The sequence below is a fragment of the Sus scrofa genome, chromosome 5 (assembly GCF_054392235.1).
Source record: "Sus scrofa isolate SSC_HxYL_T2T_F1_AM1 chromosome 5, Sscrofa_HxYL_maternal_Yorkshire_Landrace_v2.0, whole genome shotgun sequence".
In the NCBI taxonomy this organism is placed as follows: Eukaryota; Metazoa; Chordata; class Mammalia; order Artiodactyla; family Suidae; genus Sus; species Sus scrofa.
This window is the reverse complement of record NC_139387.1, coordinates 3,154,373-3,172,971: the sequence shown is the minus strand read 5'-3', so window position 1 is coordinate 3,172,971 and position 18,599 is coordinate 3,154,373. Positions and strand designations below refer to the sequence as shown.

At 62.9% G+C, this 18,599-nt stretch overlaps 1 protein-coding gene and 1 long non-coding RNA gene across 8 annotated transcripts in view; one reads left to right on the top strand and one right to left on the bottom strand.

The window, feature by feature from the left end:
• Window positions 1-18,599, bottom strand: part of CELSR1 (cadherin EGF LAG seven-pass G-type receptor 1) — a 142,694-nt gene that overhangs the window by 2,738 nt on the left and 121,357 nt on the right. For 4 of the 7 annotated variants that reach the window (XM_085025357.1, XM_085025358.1, XM_021091370.2 and 1 more), the window contains exons 21-34: window positions 16,512-16,716; window positions 15,579-15,746; window positions 13,798-13,924; window positions 11,848-12,048; window positions 6,232-6,406; window positions 5,166-5,278; window positions 4,746-4,825; window positions 3,711-3,837; window positions 2,554-2,679; window positions 2,095-2,189; window positions 1,737-1,840; window positions 1,353-1,502; window positions 810-1,040; window positions 67-328 (exon numbers count right to left, since the gene is read on the bottom strand). In XM_085025357.1, the coding sequence (XP_084881483.1) occupies window positions 67-328; window positions 810-1,040; window positions 1,353-1,502; window positions 1,737-1,840; window positions 2,095-2,189; window positions 2,554-2,679; window positions 3,711-3,837; window positions 4,746-4,825; window positions 5,166-5,278; window positions 6,232-6,406; window positions 11,848-12,048; window positions 13,798-13,924; window positions 15,579-15,746; window positions 16,512-16,716 (2,164 nt within the window). Of the gene's footprint in view, window positions 1-66; window positions 329-809; window positions 1,041-1,352; window positions 1,841-2,094; window positions 2,190-2,553; window positions 2,680-3,710; window positions 3,838-4,745; window positions 4,826-5,165; window positions 5,279-6,231; window positions 6,407-11,847; window positions 12,049-13,797; window positions 13,925-15,578; window positions 15,747-16,511; window positions 16,717-18,599 lie in introns of all 7 variants that reach the window. The other 3 variants (XM_085025354.1, XM_085025355.1, XM_085025356.1) reach the window with 1 other exon arrangement.
• LOC146403074 (uncharacterized) lies at window positions 3,837-5,647 on the top strand. The gene is made up of 3 exons (XR_014845586.1): window positions 3,837-4,659; window positions 4,788-4,861; window positions 5,046-5,647. It is a non-coding gene; the product is annotated as an uncharacterized LOC146403074 (long non-coding RNA).

Below are 18,599 nucleotides of genomic sequence, written 5' to 3'. Positions count from 1 at the left end.
GACTGGGCGCCTGTCCTCTGGGCGAGGGACGCCCGCCCCTGCTCCCGCCAGGCCCAGGCTACTCACTCGGAGCCGGAGCCCTGGGCCTGGGCGCTCCCGGCCCGCACGTTCATGGCCGCCCCGTTGAGCTGCTCGCGCCCCGGCTCCCGGCGGGGCGTCTTGACCGTGACAGCGCTGTCCGGGGCACGGAGCCCGTCGCTGGAGCCCAGCGAGGACGACCGCGAGGACGCGGGGCTCTGCTCGCACTCCGCTAGCTTCTCCCGCAGCCGGGACTTGAGCGTCTTCTCGGTCAGTGGCGGCGGGTAGGTGACTTTGTTTTTCAAGATGCCTAGGATGGGGGGCGGAGGACGGGAAGGCTGACGTGGTCACGGCCAGGCTGCCACAGAGCTGAGTGCTCGGCCTCTGGGCTGCCCTCCGCCCTGCCAGGTGCCAGTCTGTGCCCCACAGACCCACCCCCCTTTGGCCCTTCTGTCGCCTGCCCCGGGGCACATGGAGTTCCGGGCCAGGGATCAGATCCGAGCCACAGCTGCCGCTCCCACATCCCTGGCAACGCCAGATCCTTTAACCCACTGTGCCAGGCTGGGGATTGAACTTGCGTCTCAGTGCTCCAGAGATGCGTTGAATCCCGCCGTGCCACAGCGGGAACTCCAGCCCAGCCAGCCCTTGTCCAGCAGGGCCTGCTCCACCTGCCTGCACGGTCCCCGCCTCCACGCCCCCCCCAACCCCAGGGCCAGGGACTTCCCAGCGCCCCCTCCCACATTCCCTCCCCCCGCCCCCGGCATTGAGGGCAGCGGGCGCTCGCTCGGCACCTTTCCTCTGCTCGGGGGGCTGGCTGGGCGGGGCGGCCGCGGGCTTGGGGCCCCCGCTGTCGCGGTCCGGGACACGCTCGCTGCACAGGTGGCCCTGCTCGTCCAGGTGCAGCTCCACACTGACCCTGGTCTCCACCTTCAGGCGAGGCTGCTCGCCGGGCTCCTCGCTGTCACTCCCGGCCAGGCTCCCGTCGGGCCAGCCGGCTGGGACATGGTTGGCCACGGCGTCCACTGAGGCACAGAGGTGACGTTCAGCAGGCAGGGAGCCCCCCCCCCACGGCTCCCTGTCCTGCTCAGTGGGGACGCGTCCCACCCCGCAGGGTGGGGACTCCAGGGCTCAGGATCCCAGGGTGCGCCCCCACTGCACCCCAACACCCGGGAGCCTCGTGCTCCCTACAGACAGTGGCACCAGCTTCGTGGAGACCTTGCGGTGAGGGTCCCACAGAGACGCGCAGAGCTGGCCTGTGCTCCTGGTGGGGGCAAACGGCCACCTCCGAGGCCCGCCCTGCAGCGTGGCTCCCCACTGTGCCCCGGCTCGCTCACCTTTGGGGGTGCTGTGCACGGGGCCCCGGGCCGGGTCCCACTTGCCCTCGGCCTCCACCCCGTCGTCCTCGCTGTCGGACGAGTGCGAGGACGCGTAGGAGCTGCTCTGCTCGTCCAAGGACAGCTCGCTGTCCGAGTCCGAGTCGTGGCCTGCAGGGAGGAAGGAGGGACGGCTCAGGCCCGTGGCGGGGCTTCCCGCCAAGGGGAGGGCAGAGCCACCTGGGCCCCTGTGGACCCTCCAAGGGTGACGTGGCCCCCGCTCCAAGGTGTGCGTTCCCCAGTGGCCGGGGGGCCACAGGACAGACAAGAGCCAGCAGGAGGCCCTGGCCCATGCCCCCCGCCCCCAGCCCCCAGGAAGGAAACCACCCTCCAGGGGACACGCACCGTGGGACTTCTTGGCACTCCTGGGGACAAAGGACGAGGCTGGCTCCCCATGGCCGCCCCGCACCGGCCCAGAGGACACGCTGAGCTTCTGGCCCCCGGCGTCCCTGGAGGGCAGACAGTGGGCTCAGCACCACTGCTGGGGGCAGGGGGAAGCATGGCACAGCCACCCAGCACCTTCTGGGTGTGCAGGGCAGCCACTCCGGGCTCTGGAAGGTTCTTGGCCACCAGACTCCCAAAGCACATGAGCAAACACACATGAACTTGAAGAGCGGGACACACAGCTGGCACGGAGGGGACAAAGGCTGCCCTTGCCCTGAGAGCCGGGCCGCCCCGCCCCATGCCCGCCGCCTGGCCTGACCTGAGCGTGCTGTCCAGCGAGGCGGTGGACTCGCCCAGGGCCGTGCGGAACATGTCGGGCTCCTCGCCGTAGGTGTTGTTGCAGTTGAGCGAGCGCTGCGGGGAGGGGCAGGTTATCTGCCATGCAGAGGCCACCAGGGCACAAGGGGCAGCTGGGTCCCCAAGGCAGCCCCAGGCCAGCACCCCGACTACCCCTGCCGGGCAGAGCACTGGGGCCTGGGGGCAGCTCCCGCCGCCACTGCCTCTGGCCGGGACCCCCACTGGCCGCAAGGGGAGAAGAGCTGCGACTTGGACAGGCCCCAGCCCACAGCCTCTGCCAGCTCCGGGGAAGGCCGCCCGCTGGATGTCAGGTCCAGGGTTGGGTCTGTGATGCCCCCTCCTCTGCGGGACTCGAGACTGTGGCGCTGTGTCTGACACTGGTCCCGACACCCCCAGGGCCCAGCTCCCAGGCGCCTCCTACCGTCAGCAGGGTGACCCTGGTGGTGGCCGAGTCGTCAGGGTAAGCCTTCTTCCCGGCCAGCACGGCCTTCAGGTGCTTCCGGACCTCCCTGTTGAGCACGCAGTGAAGCAAGAGGACGCCGAGGCCCTGGGGGGTGGGGGTGGAGGGGGTCAGTGCCGGGCTCAGCCTCGGCCTCGGGACAGAAGCCAAGGCCCTGCCGCTGCCACGCTGTATAGCCACCTGCCAGGAGGCTACAGGGAGCACAGCTCAGCAGTAAGGAGCTGACGGTCCCCAGGGCAGGCCTGGCCCCCGTGGCCGTGCAGACGCCCACAGCCCACACCGGGCCTCCCCACCCAGGGGCTTGCGCTTTTTCCAGGTAGGGGGCCCTGGTCAGGACAGCCAGCAGGCCCCAGCCCTCTGGCCACTTGGGTCCCCAATGCTGCATCATGAATCGGGGTCCAGGGGGGGCCTCAGTGCGGACTGTAACCAGCCAGCGCCCTCCTGGGGCCACAGCGAATTTACTACGGCCTGGGAGGGGGTGAGGCCCTGCAGGGGCCAAGCAGGAGGACAGCATCCTGGCAGCCACGGGAGGGACCGTGGAGCGGGGGTCCCTGGGACAGCTCCAGGCAGGGCTGTGTTTGGAACAACAGGCTCCTTTTGGTGGCAGGACCACAAGCCTTCACCATAACCCCTAACATAACACGGTGATGACACGGGAAGGACAGCCCTGTGTGTCCGGGAGCGAGGACGCAGCCTGGACGCCACATCAGGGATCTCCCACTCGGGGGAGGGGCATTTCTTTTCTTTGCTTTTTTGCCATTTCTTGGGCCGCTCCCGCGGCATATGGAGGTTCCCAGGCTCGGGGTCAAATCGGAGCTGTAGCCACCAGTCTATGCCAGAGCCACAGCAACGCGGGATCCAAGCCGCGTCTGCGATCTACACCACAGCTCCCGGCAACGCCGGATCCTTCACCCACCGAGTGAGGCCAGGGACCGAACCCGCAACCTCATGGTTCCTCGTCGGATTCGTTAACGACTGCGCCACGACGGGAACTCCTTGGGGTTGGGGCATTTCAGACGGGAAGCACCACAGGCGACCCAGGACCTCGCCAGGGCTGGCCCAGCAGAGGCCCCGCCAGGCCCGGGGACATCCGCCCGACCCGCCGGCGGCACCCGCACCTGTAAGCAGCTGAAGGCGGCGAAGAGGTAGTGGAAGACCAGCCCGTCGCTGTTCACGGCCAGCAGCCCCAGCAGCCAGGCGGCGCTGATGAGCAGCAGCAGGAGGAAGGCGGTTCTCAGCAGGGAGCTGGGGGCGAGGGCGTGACTGCAGCCTCCCCTCCCGCCGGTGCCCCACCCCTGGCCCCTGGCCCCCTCCACAGCCATCTCAGACGCTGCTCTTCCGAGGGCTGAGGCCCCCCCCCCCCCCGCTGACCCCAGCCCCGTGGGCCTCCTCCGGCATCCGCCCTCCCCTGGCTCGGGTTACCCAGCCCAGGGGACGCCCGTGTCCTCCTCTCCCCCGGCCCTTTCGTGGCTCCCGGGCCCCATGCTGAGCTCTCCCGCTGCCCAGTCTGGCTCCCCAAGGGAGGGTCCCCTGCCTCCTCCCTGCCCGTAATCATGGGAGGGTCCCCTCTGCTGGGCCCCCATTCTTGTGCTGTGGGGCCCCTCTCTCCGCTCTGGTGGCCCCAGGGTCACCATCACCACCACTGTGGAAAGTCGCGCCCCACCTCCACCCTGTCTGACTCCAGGGGGTGTCCAGGCACCCTGGCATCTCTGCCGTCGTCACCCCCCTCCTCCTGCCCGTCCCAGGCGTGGACCCCAGGCATCCCTGCCAGGCCTGTGGATCCTACCTCCTAAACACCCTCAGATCCAAACACGACCCCTCCCTGGTCCCGGCTGACCTCTGGCTGCCTGCCCTGGTCCCCTGTGGTCAGCCTCCCTCCCTCTCCTCCACAGCGTCCAACCCGGATCCAGACACTGCTTGGCACAGCCCAGGCGTGGCCAGACGCAGCTGGCCTCTGCCGCCCGCGGCCTGATCACTACTGACGTGGCTGCCATGGCCCCCGGGACCGGCCCAGGAAGCCGGCCACCGGCCCACCAAGTGACGGGCACTTTCACGGGCTTCCACCCCGTGTGTAAACCAGACTCGCGGGGGTTCTCGGGTGGGCGTGGCTCCATGGTGGTCCCACCCACTGGCTGGGTGTAGCACCAACTTACACGACCCGTTTTCTTTCATAATAATGGCGCTTCCTTTGGCAGGAAACCTTTGCAGACAAGACAAAAATGACTGTGTTGACCTGGAAAAAAAAACAAACAGAAAAACCCAAAGTCAGGTGATCGGCTCAACTGCATTGTCACAACACACCTTCGAAAGCCAAAGGCTTCTGAGGATCCTCAGCCCACGTCTCAGGGGGTGACTCTGGGATGAGGCCTCGGGGTCCAGGAACCAAATCCCAGAGTCCAGGGGTCGGGGACCAGGCTTTCTCCCCGTGAGATCGGCCCTTCCTGTCCCGCCAGATGCTCCGTGGAGCTGGCAGCCCAGCCGGCCCGGAACGCCGTTCAATTCAAGGCATCTGAGGGGCCCCGGCTTCCCACGTCCCTGAGAGCCTGGGGCTCCGCAAAGCTCCTGGCACTCACGACTATGATGATTCCAATGGGCCCAGCAAAGCTCCAGATGAGGGTGTCTCGGAGGGACAGCCAGCAGAAGTCCGGGTTCCCGTAGCCCTGGGGGTCCAAGCCCACGGCCAGTCCTGGGCAACAGGAGAGAAGTGTGACGGCCACCCCAAGAGGACGCTTCCTGAGGGCCAGCCGATGGCGGTGAACACGACCGCAGTGTCCCTGGGGCCCCGGCATCGCTCTCAGAGCGCAGAGCAGGGCAGGGAGCCCGACACAAGCAGCCGGGAAATCCAGAAGGCCCAGGTCCCCTCCAGCAAAGGCCTTCTTGGTGCCAGTCGCGGGTCCGTCCCAGCCACATGGCGGGCAGACTTCCCGTCTGGATCCCTGGGACCCGGGGACTGCCGAGGAGGGAGGCGCTTCCTTTGTGAATGCAGGTGGGCATCTTCCCCCACAGGAAGCAAACTTTGACTTTCTGACATTTAGTGAAATGTGTACTGAGAAAATACTGCTTGTTCTCTTCATTAACTAATTCTTCCATCCATCAACCCATCCATCCACCTGCTGCTCTATCCACTCATCTACCATCCACCCGCCAGTGCACCCGCTCCTCCATCCGTCCATCCATCTGTCCACGCACCCACTCATCCATCCACCCATCCACGCACCCGCTCCTCCATCCGTCCATCCATCCGTCCACTGGTCCATCCATCCGTCTTCTGACCCATGCGCCGGCATATTCTCCAACCACCCGCCCAGCCATTCATCCACTCATTCATCCTTCTATCCGTCCACCCACTCCTCTCTCCATCATTCACCCGTCTACCTACAAAGTGGGCAGACGTGGGAGTTCTGTCTGGCAGGTGCCACAAAGAGAACCCTGAATGGATCTGGGCCCAGCTCTTGAAGGGCCCACACCTGACAGGTGGTGTGTCCCCTCGGTGGGCGCTGAGAGAGCACGCGTGTGGACAGGTGTGGGTGCAGGTGCCTCTGCAGGGCACACAGGAGGCCAGAAAGCTCTCCCGTCCACACCCGGAGGCGAGGGCTCGCGGCCCGGGCCGCCCGGCGGGGCTGCTCCGCGCGTCCTCACCTGTGACGATGGCGGGGAAGCCCCAGCCCACGACGTAGTAGAAGCGCATGGGCCCCGCGTCGATGTTGCGCACCTCGGTGAGCATGCGGTGGACGTGCAGGCTCTCCACGGAGGTCCAGGCGAAGGTGCTCAGGTAGACGTAGTGCAGGACGATGGCGATCACCGTGCACAGGAACTGCGGGGAGGGGCCGCGGTCAGCGCCAGCCCGCGGGGCGGGGGCGCCGGCCGGGGGCGGGGCGCTGAGAAAGGAGACCCGGCTGGCTGTCTTCTTCCTGCGATTCACCCAGGAGCAGCTAAGCACCAGCAGTCCCAGCGTCGCAGGCTCCCGACAGAGGGCAGAGCAGCTGGGGTTTCAGGGACTCACCCCGCCCCAACCCAGATCAGTGCCATGAGTGAGCGGAACCTGGGGCTGGGAGGAGGGACAGGGGAGCAAAGCCTCGTGTTTTCATTAGAAGCTGCAAATTGGTAATTTCACATCATGGCTCCCAATTTTTTTTTTTTTTTTTTTGGTCTTTTTGCCTTTTCTAGGGCCACATTCCACGGCATATGGAGGTTCCCAGGCTAGGGGTCGAATCGGAGCTGTAGCCACCGGCCTATGCCACAGCCACAGCAACCTGGAACCCAAGCTGAGTCTGTGACCTACACCACAGCTCACAGCAACCGCTGGATCCTTAACCCGCTAAGCGAGGCCAGGGATCGAACCTGCAACCTCATGGTTCCTAGTCAGATTCATTAACCACCGCGCCACGATGGGAACTGCAATGGCTCCAAATTTTTAAACGCTGGCATTTCACATAAAGTTAAAAACATATATCTTGGAGGCAGCCGGCTCAGGCTATGGCCGCAAACCGTGGCCTTCGCCCACCACTCCGGCCCACACGCGGGCTTCCTCGGTCCAATGAATGCGGGGAGCGGGAGAGAGGGGCCTCGAGTTGTGACCTCGCAGATGCATAAGGATGAACTGTGCCGATTTAACAGAAGAAAGCAGACGGCATGTCCGGTCTCCTTCTGGCCTCAGCTGGGAGGGGGCGGTGTGTCTGGCCAGCGGTCGAGGGCCAGGACGAGAGCCTCCCTGCGTGGGGCAACCAAGGGTCACCTTCTCAGCCTCTGGGGGCCGTGGTGGCCCAGGCCTGCGTCCTCGGACGCTGTAGGTGGGATGAGAATGTAGAAGGCAGTGGTGGGGGCCTGGGGACACCGTGGGATCCGGGGAGTCCAGGCCCAGGTGCGCCGGGACGGAACCTCACGAGCTCTGTCTGCCTCGTTTAGAACAGATGCGCAATGAGGTCCTGCTGTTCAGCACGGGGACTGCATCCAGTCTCCGGGGACCGACCGTGACGGGGACAGACCGAGACGGGAGAGAATGAGAAAGGGAGTGTGTGTGTGCGCGCGCACGCGCGCCAGGGGCACCATCTGTACAGCAGAAAACAGCACAACACTGTAAATCAACTATGTTTCAATAAAACTTAAAAATGGAAAAAAACAAACAAACAACAAAGAAAGAAAAGGAAGAGCTCTGCCTGGCCCAGACCATCCTCACGGGTGCTCCTGGGAGGGGCCGGCTGCCGGGCCGGGGGCTCCCAAGGCCCGCCTGCTGGGTGATGTGGGCGAGCACCCGTCCAGGTCCTTGGAAGCTGGACGGGCAGGAGAGGGGGGCCCACCTGGGACATTCTGTCCCACCCTCCCTGTGGTCCCAGCAGCCTGACCCCTCCCTGTCCGGGGGCCTCAGTATGCCACGGAGACACCCCCACCCCAACAGACACCAGAGGAGGGGACAGATTCACGTGGAGGCCTCTCCGCTCAGGCCCAGGGCACTGGGAAGACAAGTGCCACCTGCCAATGGGACCAGCTTGATGAGCCCCGTTCTCTCCCGACACAAAACTCCCGAGACGTGCAAGGCTACCCAGTCCAGCACTAACACCTGCCAAGTACAGTACAAGGGGGAACTGGGTGAACCCCCACCAACCCCAGGCCCCCCTGTGCAAAGCATGGCTTTCTCTGCTATACGAAGAACAGTGAGGAGGCTGGTGTGCTGCCGTCAACAGCTTGTAAAGGAGGCGTTTGCGCTGTGGCACCATGGGGTCTGCAGCATCTCTGCAGCACTAGGATGCAGGGTTGTTTTTTTTTTTGTTTTGTTTTTTTGTTTTTTTTTGTCTTTCGTCTTTTTAGGGCCACACCTGCGGCATGTGGAGATTCCCAGGCTGGGGGTCTAATTGGAGCTGTCGCCACCGGCCTACGCCAGAGCCACAGCAACGCCAGATCCAAGCCGCATCTGTGACCTACACCACAGCTCAAGGCAACACTGGATCCTTAACCCACTGAGCAAGGCCAGGGGTTGAACCCGCAACATCATGGTTCCTAGTCAGATTTGTTTCTGCCGCGTCACGACGGCAACTCCAGGATGCAGGCTGGATCCCCGGCCCAGCACAGTGGGTTAAGGACCCAGTGTTGCTGCACCTGTGGTTGCAACTGCAGCTCGGATCTGATCCCTGGCAGGGAACTCCTTACGTGGCAGGGAAGCCAAGAAAAAAAAAAAAAAAAACAACAACGGAAAAGTAAACCCACAAAACCACCTTTAGAAAAAAAAGAAGTGTTGGAAACACAATTTATCGGTAACGGGGCGGTAATGCACCCAGGGACTTCTGCGCTGAAAGTACTACCTTTTCCAGAAACAAAGACAAACGCAGAGGCACAATAAACCATGTCAACCTGCCAGTAATCCGCGAGATGAAAAGCCTCGCCCAGAGATGGGATTGTGAGTTTACAGGAAACCATCAGAAGCAGGCGCGGAGCCAAGCCCGCTGAACAGCTCGGCCCTCCCCTCCCCTCCCCTCCCCGGGTGCGTGGAGGCTGCTAAGCCCGCCCTCCGGGCTGCGGGTGAGTCAGTGCTTGAAACCAGGGGCAGCCTCGCGGCATTTCTCACACGGTATTTAGTTGCAAGGAGGAGCCTGTCACCACTGTTCAGGCCACTCAAAGGCACCCTGGAAGGGCTTTGCACCGGAGTCACAGCCCCCTGAGCTATGCCTGGCTGATGCAGCGACAAGGACACGCAGGCAAGGAACATGCAGGCGGGGAGAGGTGCCTGGGCCCAGGGGGTGCCAGGGGCAGGCAGTCCAGCTCCCCACCAGCCGCCAGCCCTGGGAGCCCGACAACCACGTGCAAGTCACTTCTCTGGGTCAGGCCCTGGGCTCCGTGCATCCCGGCGGGCAAGCCGCCAAGGTCATCTGGGAGCCCTCCCAAGGTCGTCTGACTGGACACCCCCCTCTCTCCCTCCAACCCACCCCCCAGGGGGTCTGCTGCCTCCCAAGGTCCCTGAGGGGTCCCCCTCCTGCACTCACGGAGGAAGGCGTGACCAGGCCAGCAAACACCACCTGTGTCTCTTCAGCCCGCGTCCCCTCAGGCTGGCCCCTCCCACACACGCCTCCTCCCCAGGCTCAGCTCCGCACTTTCCCCAGCCTGCAGGGAACCGCGTGTCCAGCCTCACCCAGACCTGCCACTGTGTCGGTTTCCAGCTCACCCGGCGGCGCCCCCTTCTGGGGACAGGAGGCATCGCCCACGCCGCCTCCTCCCTCTCCCTCCTTACCTGCCCCGCTGGGCCCGACTCCCGCCCTTGCCTGCTGGCCTGGCCTGGCCTCCACCCCCAGACCCAGGCAGCGGCCAGCCCGGCTACCTCTCTGACCTGCTGCCCCCGTCCTTCCCTCTCATCTTCCCCATCACCCTCTTCCTGAAACGCAGACCCAGGCGTGGCGCTCCATGGCACAAGGCCGCCTGCAAACAGAGACGGCGCTGTGTGCCAGCCCCTCAGGCCCTGGGTGACTGGACCCCCGACCTCTCCACCCCATCCTGGATGGTGACGACAGTCCTGCTCAGGCCCTCTCTGACCAGGCGCAGCTGCCCCACCAGCCTCCACGGTACCATTTTGGCCCCTGACATGCATGTGCCACAGCACGGGGGGGTCTGGAGGGCGGGCACAGATGGGAGTGCCCCTAGGATCTGGGTCAGTGGCAGATCCTCACTGGTACAGTGACGAGAGCCCTCACCGCCTGAGGAAGGAGGACATGGTGGCGACGGCAGCAGCGCGTGGCCGTCGTGCTGGGCCAGCCCATGGGAGAGGGAGCGGCCACCGCTCACCTCGGGAGGGGGGCGCTTAGGTGAGAGCAGCCTTTGAACTTCCTGGTCACCACGTGTGCGCACGTGAAGGCCAGGTGGCCTCGCCTCCTAGGGCTGTTAGGGTCACCGTTCAGCGGTGGCCACGTGAACTCACACACACACACACACACATGTGCTCGCACACACACAGAACCCTCTGCCCTGGGGCCGGTCACTCAGCCTTCCTGGCCCCAGGCTCCTCATCTGGGAGAAGAGATGCTGTCACCTCCCAGGCCCTGGGACGTTTCCAGCAGCTGAAGTGTGCCTCCGCCCTTGCCCCCAACCACGTGCTGTGAAAACCCCCTTCATAAAAACAGAAAATCCCTGGCAACCTGCCGGGAGCCAAGCCGTGGAGCTCCGTCCAGCCTCCTGCCTTGAGGTTCCCCAGCGACCTCAGCCATCCTCCCTGCAGAGCTCCCCAAGGACCTCGCCCAGGGCCCCACCCCAGACACCAGCCACCACCGCTCCTCCTCCTTCCCCTCCAATCACGCGGGCTCGGATCCGCATCCTACAGAAGCGCCCTGGCCGCCGGTACCTCCTTCTCTCCTCCCTCGGAGGCAAACGCCACAGCGGCCTCACCCAGGGTCCCACCGCGGTCCTTCCACCCAGGCTTTCGAAGTCCCCGTTTGCATGCACGTTGCGGCGGGGGGGCAGGAATGCAAGGCATTATCTATCAGGAGCGCCAGTGGGAGCCGGCGACTTTGCTCAACAGTTCAGTTAGTCCCTCCAATGCGTCTGAGATCCACCCCAGGAGCTCTACAATCTAGTCACTTAAGGATAGCTGCCAGGGCCTCTACCACACCGTACGAACCCACGTGACACCCTGGGAGCCCACGCGACAGCCTGGAGCCTGCGTGACCTGGGGTGCTCGAACAGGACATCCATACTTAACCCGATCACCCAAAGGTCACCGGTCCTCCTCTCCCCTGCGATTCTCCTCTCAGCCAGCTCCTCTGTCTCGTCAACCCCGTCACCACCACCACCACCTGGCAGAGTCCTGGGCCGGCGCTAAGTGTCTCTCTCCTGCTCCAGGGAGACACCTGAGCTCTCACAGAAAACATGGCCGTGACCCTCAGGAAGCACGGGGTGGGCGACGCTGCCCAGTAGGGACATCTCCGGGCTCCTGTGACAGCTCTGGGGACCCTGGGGTCTCACAGGTGACTGTAAGTGAGGACAACCTCACTAGTGTCTGGGTCAGGAGCGGAAGAGCTGGTGCACACGGAGCCCCAGCTCCCCGGAGGCCCCCGGAGGCAGCGTCCCCCCCAGACAGCAAGCAGGGAGCCCACGTGCTGGGCCCGGGCGCCGGCTTCCCGCCAGATGGAGACGGAAACTGCAGCGGACACGCCACCCAGGCCCCGGGAAAAAGCCCCAGGACGCCTCCCTGCTCCCGCCGGGGAGGAAGGTGGGCCGCCACGGACCACGTGGGCCACCGGGGGCGGGGCGGGGCCTGGGCGGAGGGCGGGGCCTCACCGGGTTTTCCGTCTGCGCGATGCCGATCACGAAGACCAGCTGCGAGAAGAAAAGGGCGCCGATGAGGTTCTTGTGGATGCCGAGCAGGTTGGACCGCAGCGTCCGCACCAGCGCCAGGAGTATGAACGCCACCAGCAGGGCAGCCAGGGACAAGGACACGGCGGCGTAGGTGACGATCTTCAGGGGCAGGACCTCTCCGTGCTGTGGGCGGGTTGGTGAAAGGAAGAACAGTCATGGGGCTTTTGCACAAGCGAGACCCATCAACACGTGGATGCTGCGGCCGGCAAGCAGCAGGCGGCGGCGCGGCTCGGGCTGGGAGGGGCAGGAACCAGGAACAAAACCCAAAGACGAGGTCGAGGTGATAAAAGAGCTCCGGCGATGTCGGTGGCAATGGCTGTGACCAGCCGTGACCAGACCCAACGCCCCTGACCCGTACACTCAAACACCTCGGAGACAGCGAATTTCACGGGCCATGTGTTTCACCACAATTAAAAAAAAAAAAAAAAAAAAAAAACCAAAACACCTCGCATGTCACGCCTGCCGTCCGGCAGGTGCAGAGGCCACCCACCCAGATTCCAAGCCGAGAGACCGTCACGCAGAGCTCTGTTCACACCGAAGGCAGATGTGCCACAGCTGCAGGAAGCCGCAGTTGCCTCCTACACTTTTGCAAAATACACTTGTCTGGGACCCTGTGCCCTGCCGGCTTTCAGGCCTCAGGGAGGAAGCCGCCCTGGTTCTCCAGTGACTTCTGGAAAGCCGTCCTGAACTGGCCAGAACTATGAGCCGGGGCAGCCAAGGGGATGCGGGCAGCCTGAGTGGGATGGCAGACACAGGGCTCTCAGAGAGACCAGAGCTGCAGGAACCCCCGCTCCCCCACATTGGGTGCTCCTCAGAGGCCTGGGGTGGGCTCCTGATCCCTGCTCTGCTTCTCTTTCCTCTGCCTGAGCTTCTGCTTCCTCCGCCTGTGAGTCGGCTCCCGGCGTTGCCCAACTTCCAGCCGCGAAGAGACCCCCAAACCTCCCCTCGGTGGACAAAGGCCACTAATAATTAAGCTCCTCCAGGCCAGGACCCAGGCTACCTGCTGGAAAGTGCCCTGCCCAGGGGCGTCCGCAGTCTTGGGTGCCCAGAGGCACACTCTCGGGTGTTGGGGTGACAAAGAGCAGCAACCTGTGGCTGATTCAGCCTCCCAAGAATGTGACAGGACCTTGGGCTGCTGCGTGCTGCAGCGTCCTGGGAGGGCCACCGGGGACACATCCCAGGCCTGAAAACAGGGTGTGGTCCCCCAGGCCTCTGGCTCCTAGATACCAGCACAGGCTCCCTCCAGGGTGACCCTGCCCAGGCTGACCTTGGCCAGGGTGACCCCGCCCAGGCCGACCTTGCTCGGGGCAACACCATCTCATCGGAGGCCCACAGAGGCCAGCTCACACTCCCAGGCCACTGAAAAGGCTCAAGGTTAAACGTTAGCAGCCCCGCTCCTCGGGGCTCCTGACCGAACCCTCCATCCTCCGGGGCCAGTGTGTGCGGCGCTCAGGGGAGACGCTCCCTCCGTTCCCACCAGCCTCTCTTTTCCTCCTTAAAATGCAAAATTCGGCAGAAACAGCATCATGTGACAGTCTGCCGAGAAGCTGCTTTGAAGTGAGGTCTCCGTTCCAGGAGTTCCTTTCAGTCTGAGGTTCCAGACAGGCCATCACGGGTTTTCATTTACAACCTGGCCTCTCTGAAAACCCTCTTAAGGGGGTTTTGTTATGGAAATCCTAAGGGATTCTGGCCAATTTCCCCCCCCCCCAAGCCAGCCGAGTTTTTAATTGTGGATTCAGTTTGTCCAAAGCGCTGGGGAGGAAGGACAGAGCTTGCCGAGGGGCAGGTCTGGAGGCCAGGCCAAATGCCCCGAGGGACTGGTCCCTGGGCACACTTGCCGGGGGCCGGGGTTGCCCGGGGGGCCGCGCCCACCTCGCGCCGGGAGATGTCCATGAGCACAGCAGAGCTGGTGGCGTGGCTGCACTGGCAGGTGACATGGGTCCGGTTTCGGGACAGTAGCTCACAACCCTTGGCTGACCACCCTCCAGGTCCACCGACGCTGCAGAGAGAAAGGGGTGAGGTGGTTCCCGCCACTGCCTGCGTCTCGAGGGCCCTCCAGCCCCCGCTGGAGCCCCAGCAGCACCCTCACTGCGCCCAAGGCCAGCGCCACCACCACCACCGCTCTGAGGACCCTCTGGGACCGTGAGAACCCTCACCCCCCCCACCCCACCCCCGGGGGGCCAGGGAGAGGCCTCTAATGAGCACCCTCTGAAGTTCGCCTTCCATGCGTCATCCAGCAGGAAGACAGCGGGATGTCGGCGCCTCCTCACACCCCTTTATCAGAGACATTAGTCAGTTGTTAAAAGAGCCCGTTTGTGCTTGAGTCGCCTTTTCAGTCCAGATGATTTAAGGAGAAGCCGCTCACGTCCGGTTCACACTTTCATCTTCAGGTTGCACAACAGTTTATGGCCACTGCCTGGAAGCAGGGCCCCGTGGTTACCCCGTCTTGCTGATGGGCAGCCCCAAACGACAGGCTGACACAGGTGTGTCTTGGCCGCAGACAGAGCCCTGCCCTCCCAGACCCTGGGAAAGCCAGCTCGTCTCTCTGATCCTTAGTTTACTCATCTGTCAAATGGGACGTGAAGGCGAACACGCGTTTGCCAAGGGCTGTAAGATCTGGGGTGTCAGGTGCAGCACAAAAGCAGAGAGATAATGAGAGCACTGGCTCACCGCCGGGATTCAATCAAGTGACCACGAGACAGCCGAGCCTAAGGCTCGCCAACAGCCTGCAGGGCCACGCTCACGGTGAAAGTGGGTCTTTCATTCTCTTTTGTCAGCCAAGCGTCTATTACACGCCAGGCACTATGCTGGCTGCTCATTAACTAGACTTTGGAAAGTACGGAGGAGGGAGAGGGATGCGAGGTCCCCGCTGAGCCAAACCTCTTCCCTGTGCAGTGCCCGGCAGAGCCCCCGCGACAGACACCCGCTCAACCTGGCGGAACCACAAGTTTAGGGAGGGCTGGTGCTGCCTGGTTGCGTGACCTCTCAACTGTACAAAACCGTGTCCGAGGTTCAAGCGTGGGGGTGGGGGCAGGAGGGAGATGGAGGCTGCCGGTGTGGGCGGGGCCTGAGGGGAAAGTGGCTCCAGCAGGTGCCGTGTGGGCCGAGGTCAGGGGCGCTCCTCTGGTACCTCCCACACATCTGGGATGTTCTGCTGTGGGTGGACGGACCCTGGGCCCAGGCTCCAAGTCCCACCTCCTGGGTGTGTCCAGACAAGCCCTGCCTTGTCTGGTGGTGGGTGGGGTGCTCGGTGGTGGGTCCCGCAGGCGAGCAGCCTGCTCTCCATGCTGGCCTTCTGGAGGGATCTGTGTGTGTGCTCTGCACGTGTGACCCTGTTTCCATGTGTGTGTCCACATGCATTCACATATACATGTGCGTGGCTGCAACTGGGCGTGTGTGTGTGCACACACGTCTGCCTCCAGGTGTGCATGGATGTACATGTGTGTATACATGTGTGTAACTGGGTATTTACGGGAGACCCTGAAACCCCCCGGAGGGGCTGGGAGGGGAGCGACAGGTCACAGAAGAACCCACAGGACACTGCCAGCGCAACTTGGGGAGTTGAGGGCGGGCCCCCCTGGGCTCAGCAGAGCCCCTCACGGACCGGAGCGGCCCCGCGCAGGAGGTGGTCCTGGCTCCCGTGTGGCCCTTACGTGATGGAGTGGTTCCAGAACACGCAGACCGGCTTGGTGCGTTCCTCCGTCTCCAGGAGGACGTGCTCCACCCGCACGGGCCTCTCCAGGGGGCTGGGCAGCGGCGCCCCCTCGCTGTACACCACCGCACTCACGACTGGCGTGTTGATGACCGGCCGGTTGGGCAGCCTGCGGGGCGAAGCACAGCTCAGCACACACCTGCGTGCCACCCTGGTGAGCGCAGCGGGACCCGTCGGGCGTGCACGCTCGGAGCTGCAGCCTGGCCCCGGAGAAGGTGCGCCGGGGCGGGGGCTCGGTGAAGGTTAGCGATGGGCACAGGGTCACCTCGGGGACAAAGGCGGACGCGGGAAATTTAAAATGCAGAGAAGGTATGCTGGGCAGGAAGACGTCAAGGCCCCCTGGCATGGAGCAGCCAAAAGCTGGCGCGCCGGAAACGCCCAGTGAAGGAGCTGGTGGAGTGACTCCGGCCCAGGGGACTCTCAGCCAGTCACTGGTAGGGAGGACACGAAGGCCACAGACCCAGGCGGGATCTGGACAGTGAGTCTGAGGCCAGGAAGGCGAAGCCTCTGCCTGCGCCACCTTGGATCAGGTCTCGGGTGGCACCTCTTTTTCCAGCCAAGACGACCCTGGGTCTGGGGCCACCAGCAGCTGCGGGTGGGCAGGAGTGTGGGGACTGGGGCTCAGGCAGGGACTGTACTGTGGAGCCCGGGTGGGGTGTGTGTGGGGGAGGGTGCGCCTGGCAGAAACATGAGGCCGACCCGGAACCTCAGTCCAAGCGAGATCACAGCGCAGTGGCTCTGGCCTTGGCCCAGGGTCACTGTGTAGGTCCTTGTACAGACGTTCCAGTGGTGATTTCAACTTATGGGAGCCTGGGAACCTTCTGGAATCGTCCCCCCCGCCCCCCGCCCGCCATGCTCCTGAAGCCAGCCTGACCTGAGGCTGCGGCGGTCGGGTTCATAGTGCTCAGGCAGGAGCTGCCCCAGTGTCCGGTAGATCATGACCAGGGCGATGGCAAACTGGCCTGGCTCCTCAGGGTGCCTCTTCCGCCTCCGGAACAGGGCCTCCGTCTCGGCGCCGGGCTGCCAGGGTGCTGTCTGCGGGGTGGTCTTGCGACCGGCCGGCCTCACCGTGGGGCCCTCTGCCAAGTAAGCACAGAGTGAGGATGGCGCTGGACGCCTGTGTGCCCATCAAATCGTCTGCTCCTTGAGCAAGTGCTTCCTGAGATGTATGGATGGTCCTCGGGAAGCGGCAGGCGGTTCCTCCAAAAATCAAACACAGGGCGTTCCCGTCGTGGCGCAGTGGTGAACGAATCCGACGAGGAACCATGAGGTTGCGGGTTCGACCCCTGCCCTTGCTCAGTGGGTTAAGGATCCGGCGTTGCCGTGAGCTGTGGTGTAGGTTGCAGACGCGGCTCGGATCCCACGTTGCTGTGGCTGTGGTGTAGGCCGGTGGCTACAGCTCCGACTGGACCCCTAGCCTGGGAACCTCCATATGCCGCAGGAGCAGCCTTAGAAAAGGCAAAAAGACCAAAAAAAAAAAAAAAAAAAAAAATCAAACACAGAACCACACGTGACGCTGCCACCCCACGTGCAGGCAGCTGCCCCCAAACCCTGAAAGCAGGGACTCAGATCCCTGTGCAGACACACGCACAGCAGCCCAGGTGTCCTTCAGTGGATGACGGATGCACGAGCTGGCCGTCCATACAAGGGTGCATCATTCAGCCTTAGAAAGGAAGCGAGTTCTGACCTGGGCTGCAACATGGACGAACCCTGAGGCCCTCTGCTCAGTGAGGAAGCTGGTAAAGAGTGTGTGACTCGCTTACGTGGAGGACCTGGAGGCAGGATTATCGAAATTGGAACTGCGGTTACCAGAGGCTGGAGGGAGTGGGAAAGGACGAGGAGCTGGTGTTTAGCCGTTTGAAGCCTGGGGCCCATCTTCTCATCCGTAAAAGAATCCGAGGGTGACGGGCTGGTTGACAGACATTTTGGCAGATTAAGTAAAGACCACAGTGAGTAAAATGCCATGTACAGGACTGATGGGGCCTGGACGTCAGCCGGCGAATTCCCAATGAGAGCAGGGAAGCAGGGGTTTCCCGCAGCAAACTAGGCACCTGGGAGTCGTCTCCTTTTTTTTCTTTTTAGAGCCGCCCCCACGGTATGTGGAGGTTCCCAGGCTAGGGGGCAAATCGGAGCCACAGCTGCCGGCCTACACCACAGTCACAGGAATGCCAGATCGGAGCCGCCTCTGCCACCTACACCACAGCTCACAGCAACACCGGATGCTTTGACCCTCTGAGCGAGGCCAGGGATTGAACCTGCGTCCTCAACGGTGCTAGTCAGATTCATTTCCGCTGAGCCAGGGCCGGAACTCCCAAAGTGAGTTTTCATCTCCCTATGCAGAGTGGCATGTGATTTAAAACAGGAATCGCTTAATTTTGGAATTTTCCAGACCATGGCTGACCTTGGGTAACTGAAACCTCAGAAATCATAGATAAAGGGGGCACAACTGTACCTCTGAGCACAGCAGTGAACTAAGCACATGGCTGAGGGTTGAAAACCCAAATCAATCCCAAATGAACACAACTTGTTAAGATGCGGTCAGTTGTCCAGTTTGATCCTACATCAGTGTAAAATCCTCTTTAGCAGTTTTTAAGACCCCTGAATAATACCCACATAACTGACAGAAAGAATTTACTCAAAACGTTTCTAATTTTAAACTGCCCATTACAGAATTTTACATTTTCAAACCCCTATGGGGGGTGGGAGGAGGCATTTCCAGCGGAGCAGATCTGCGAAAAATACTTTAAGACAATTCAAATGTTTAAGTCATGCAGTATCACAGTCTTAAGGACTGGAGAACTGCACACAGACGGCTCTGGTTTGGTTTTGGGGGTGTCGGGGGAAGTCTAAACTTTTACCTCTAGGGCAGACAGCTTCCCGCTGCACAAGGAAGACGAGCTCGCACACAATTTAGGCGTTCACTCCATCATCACAGGATGAGTCGGCCAAATTTTTGTGAAGA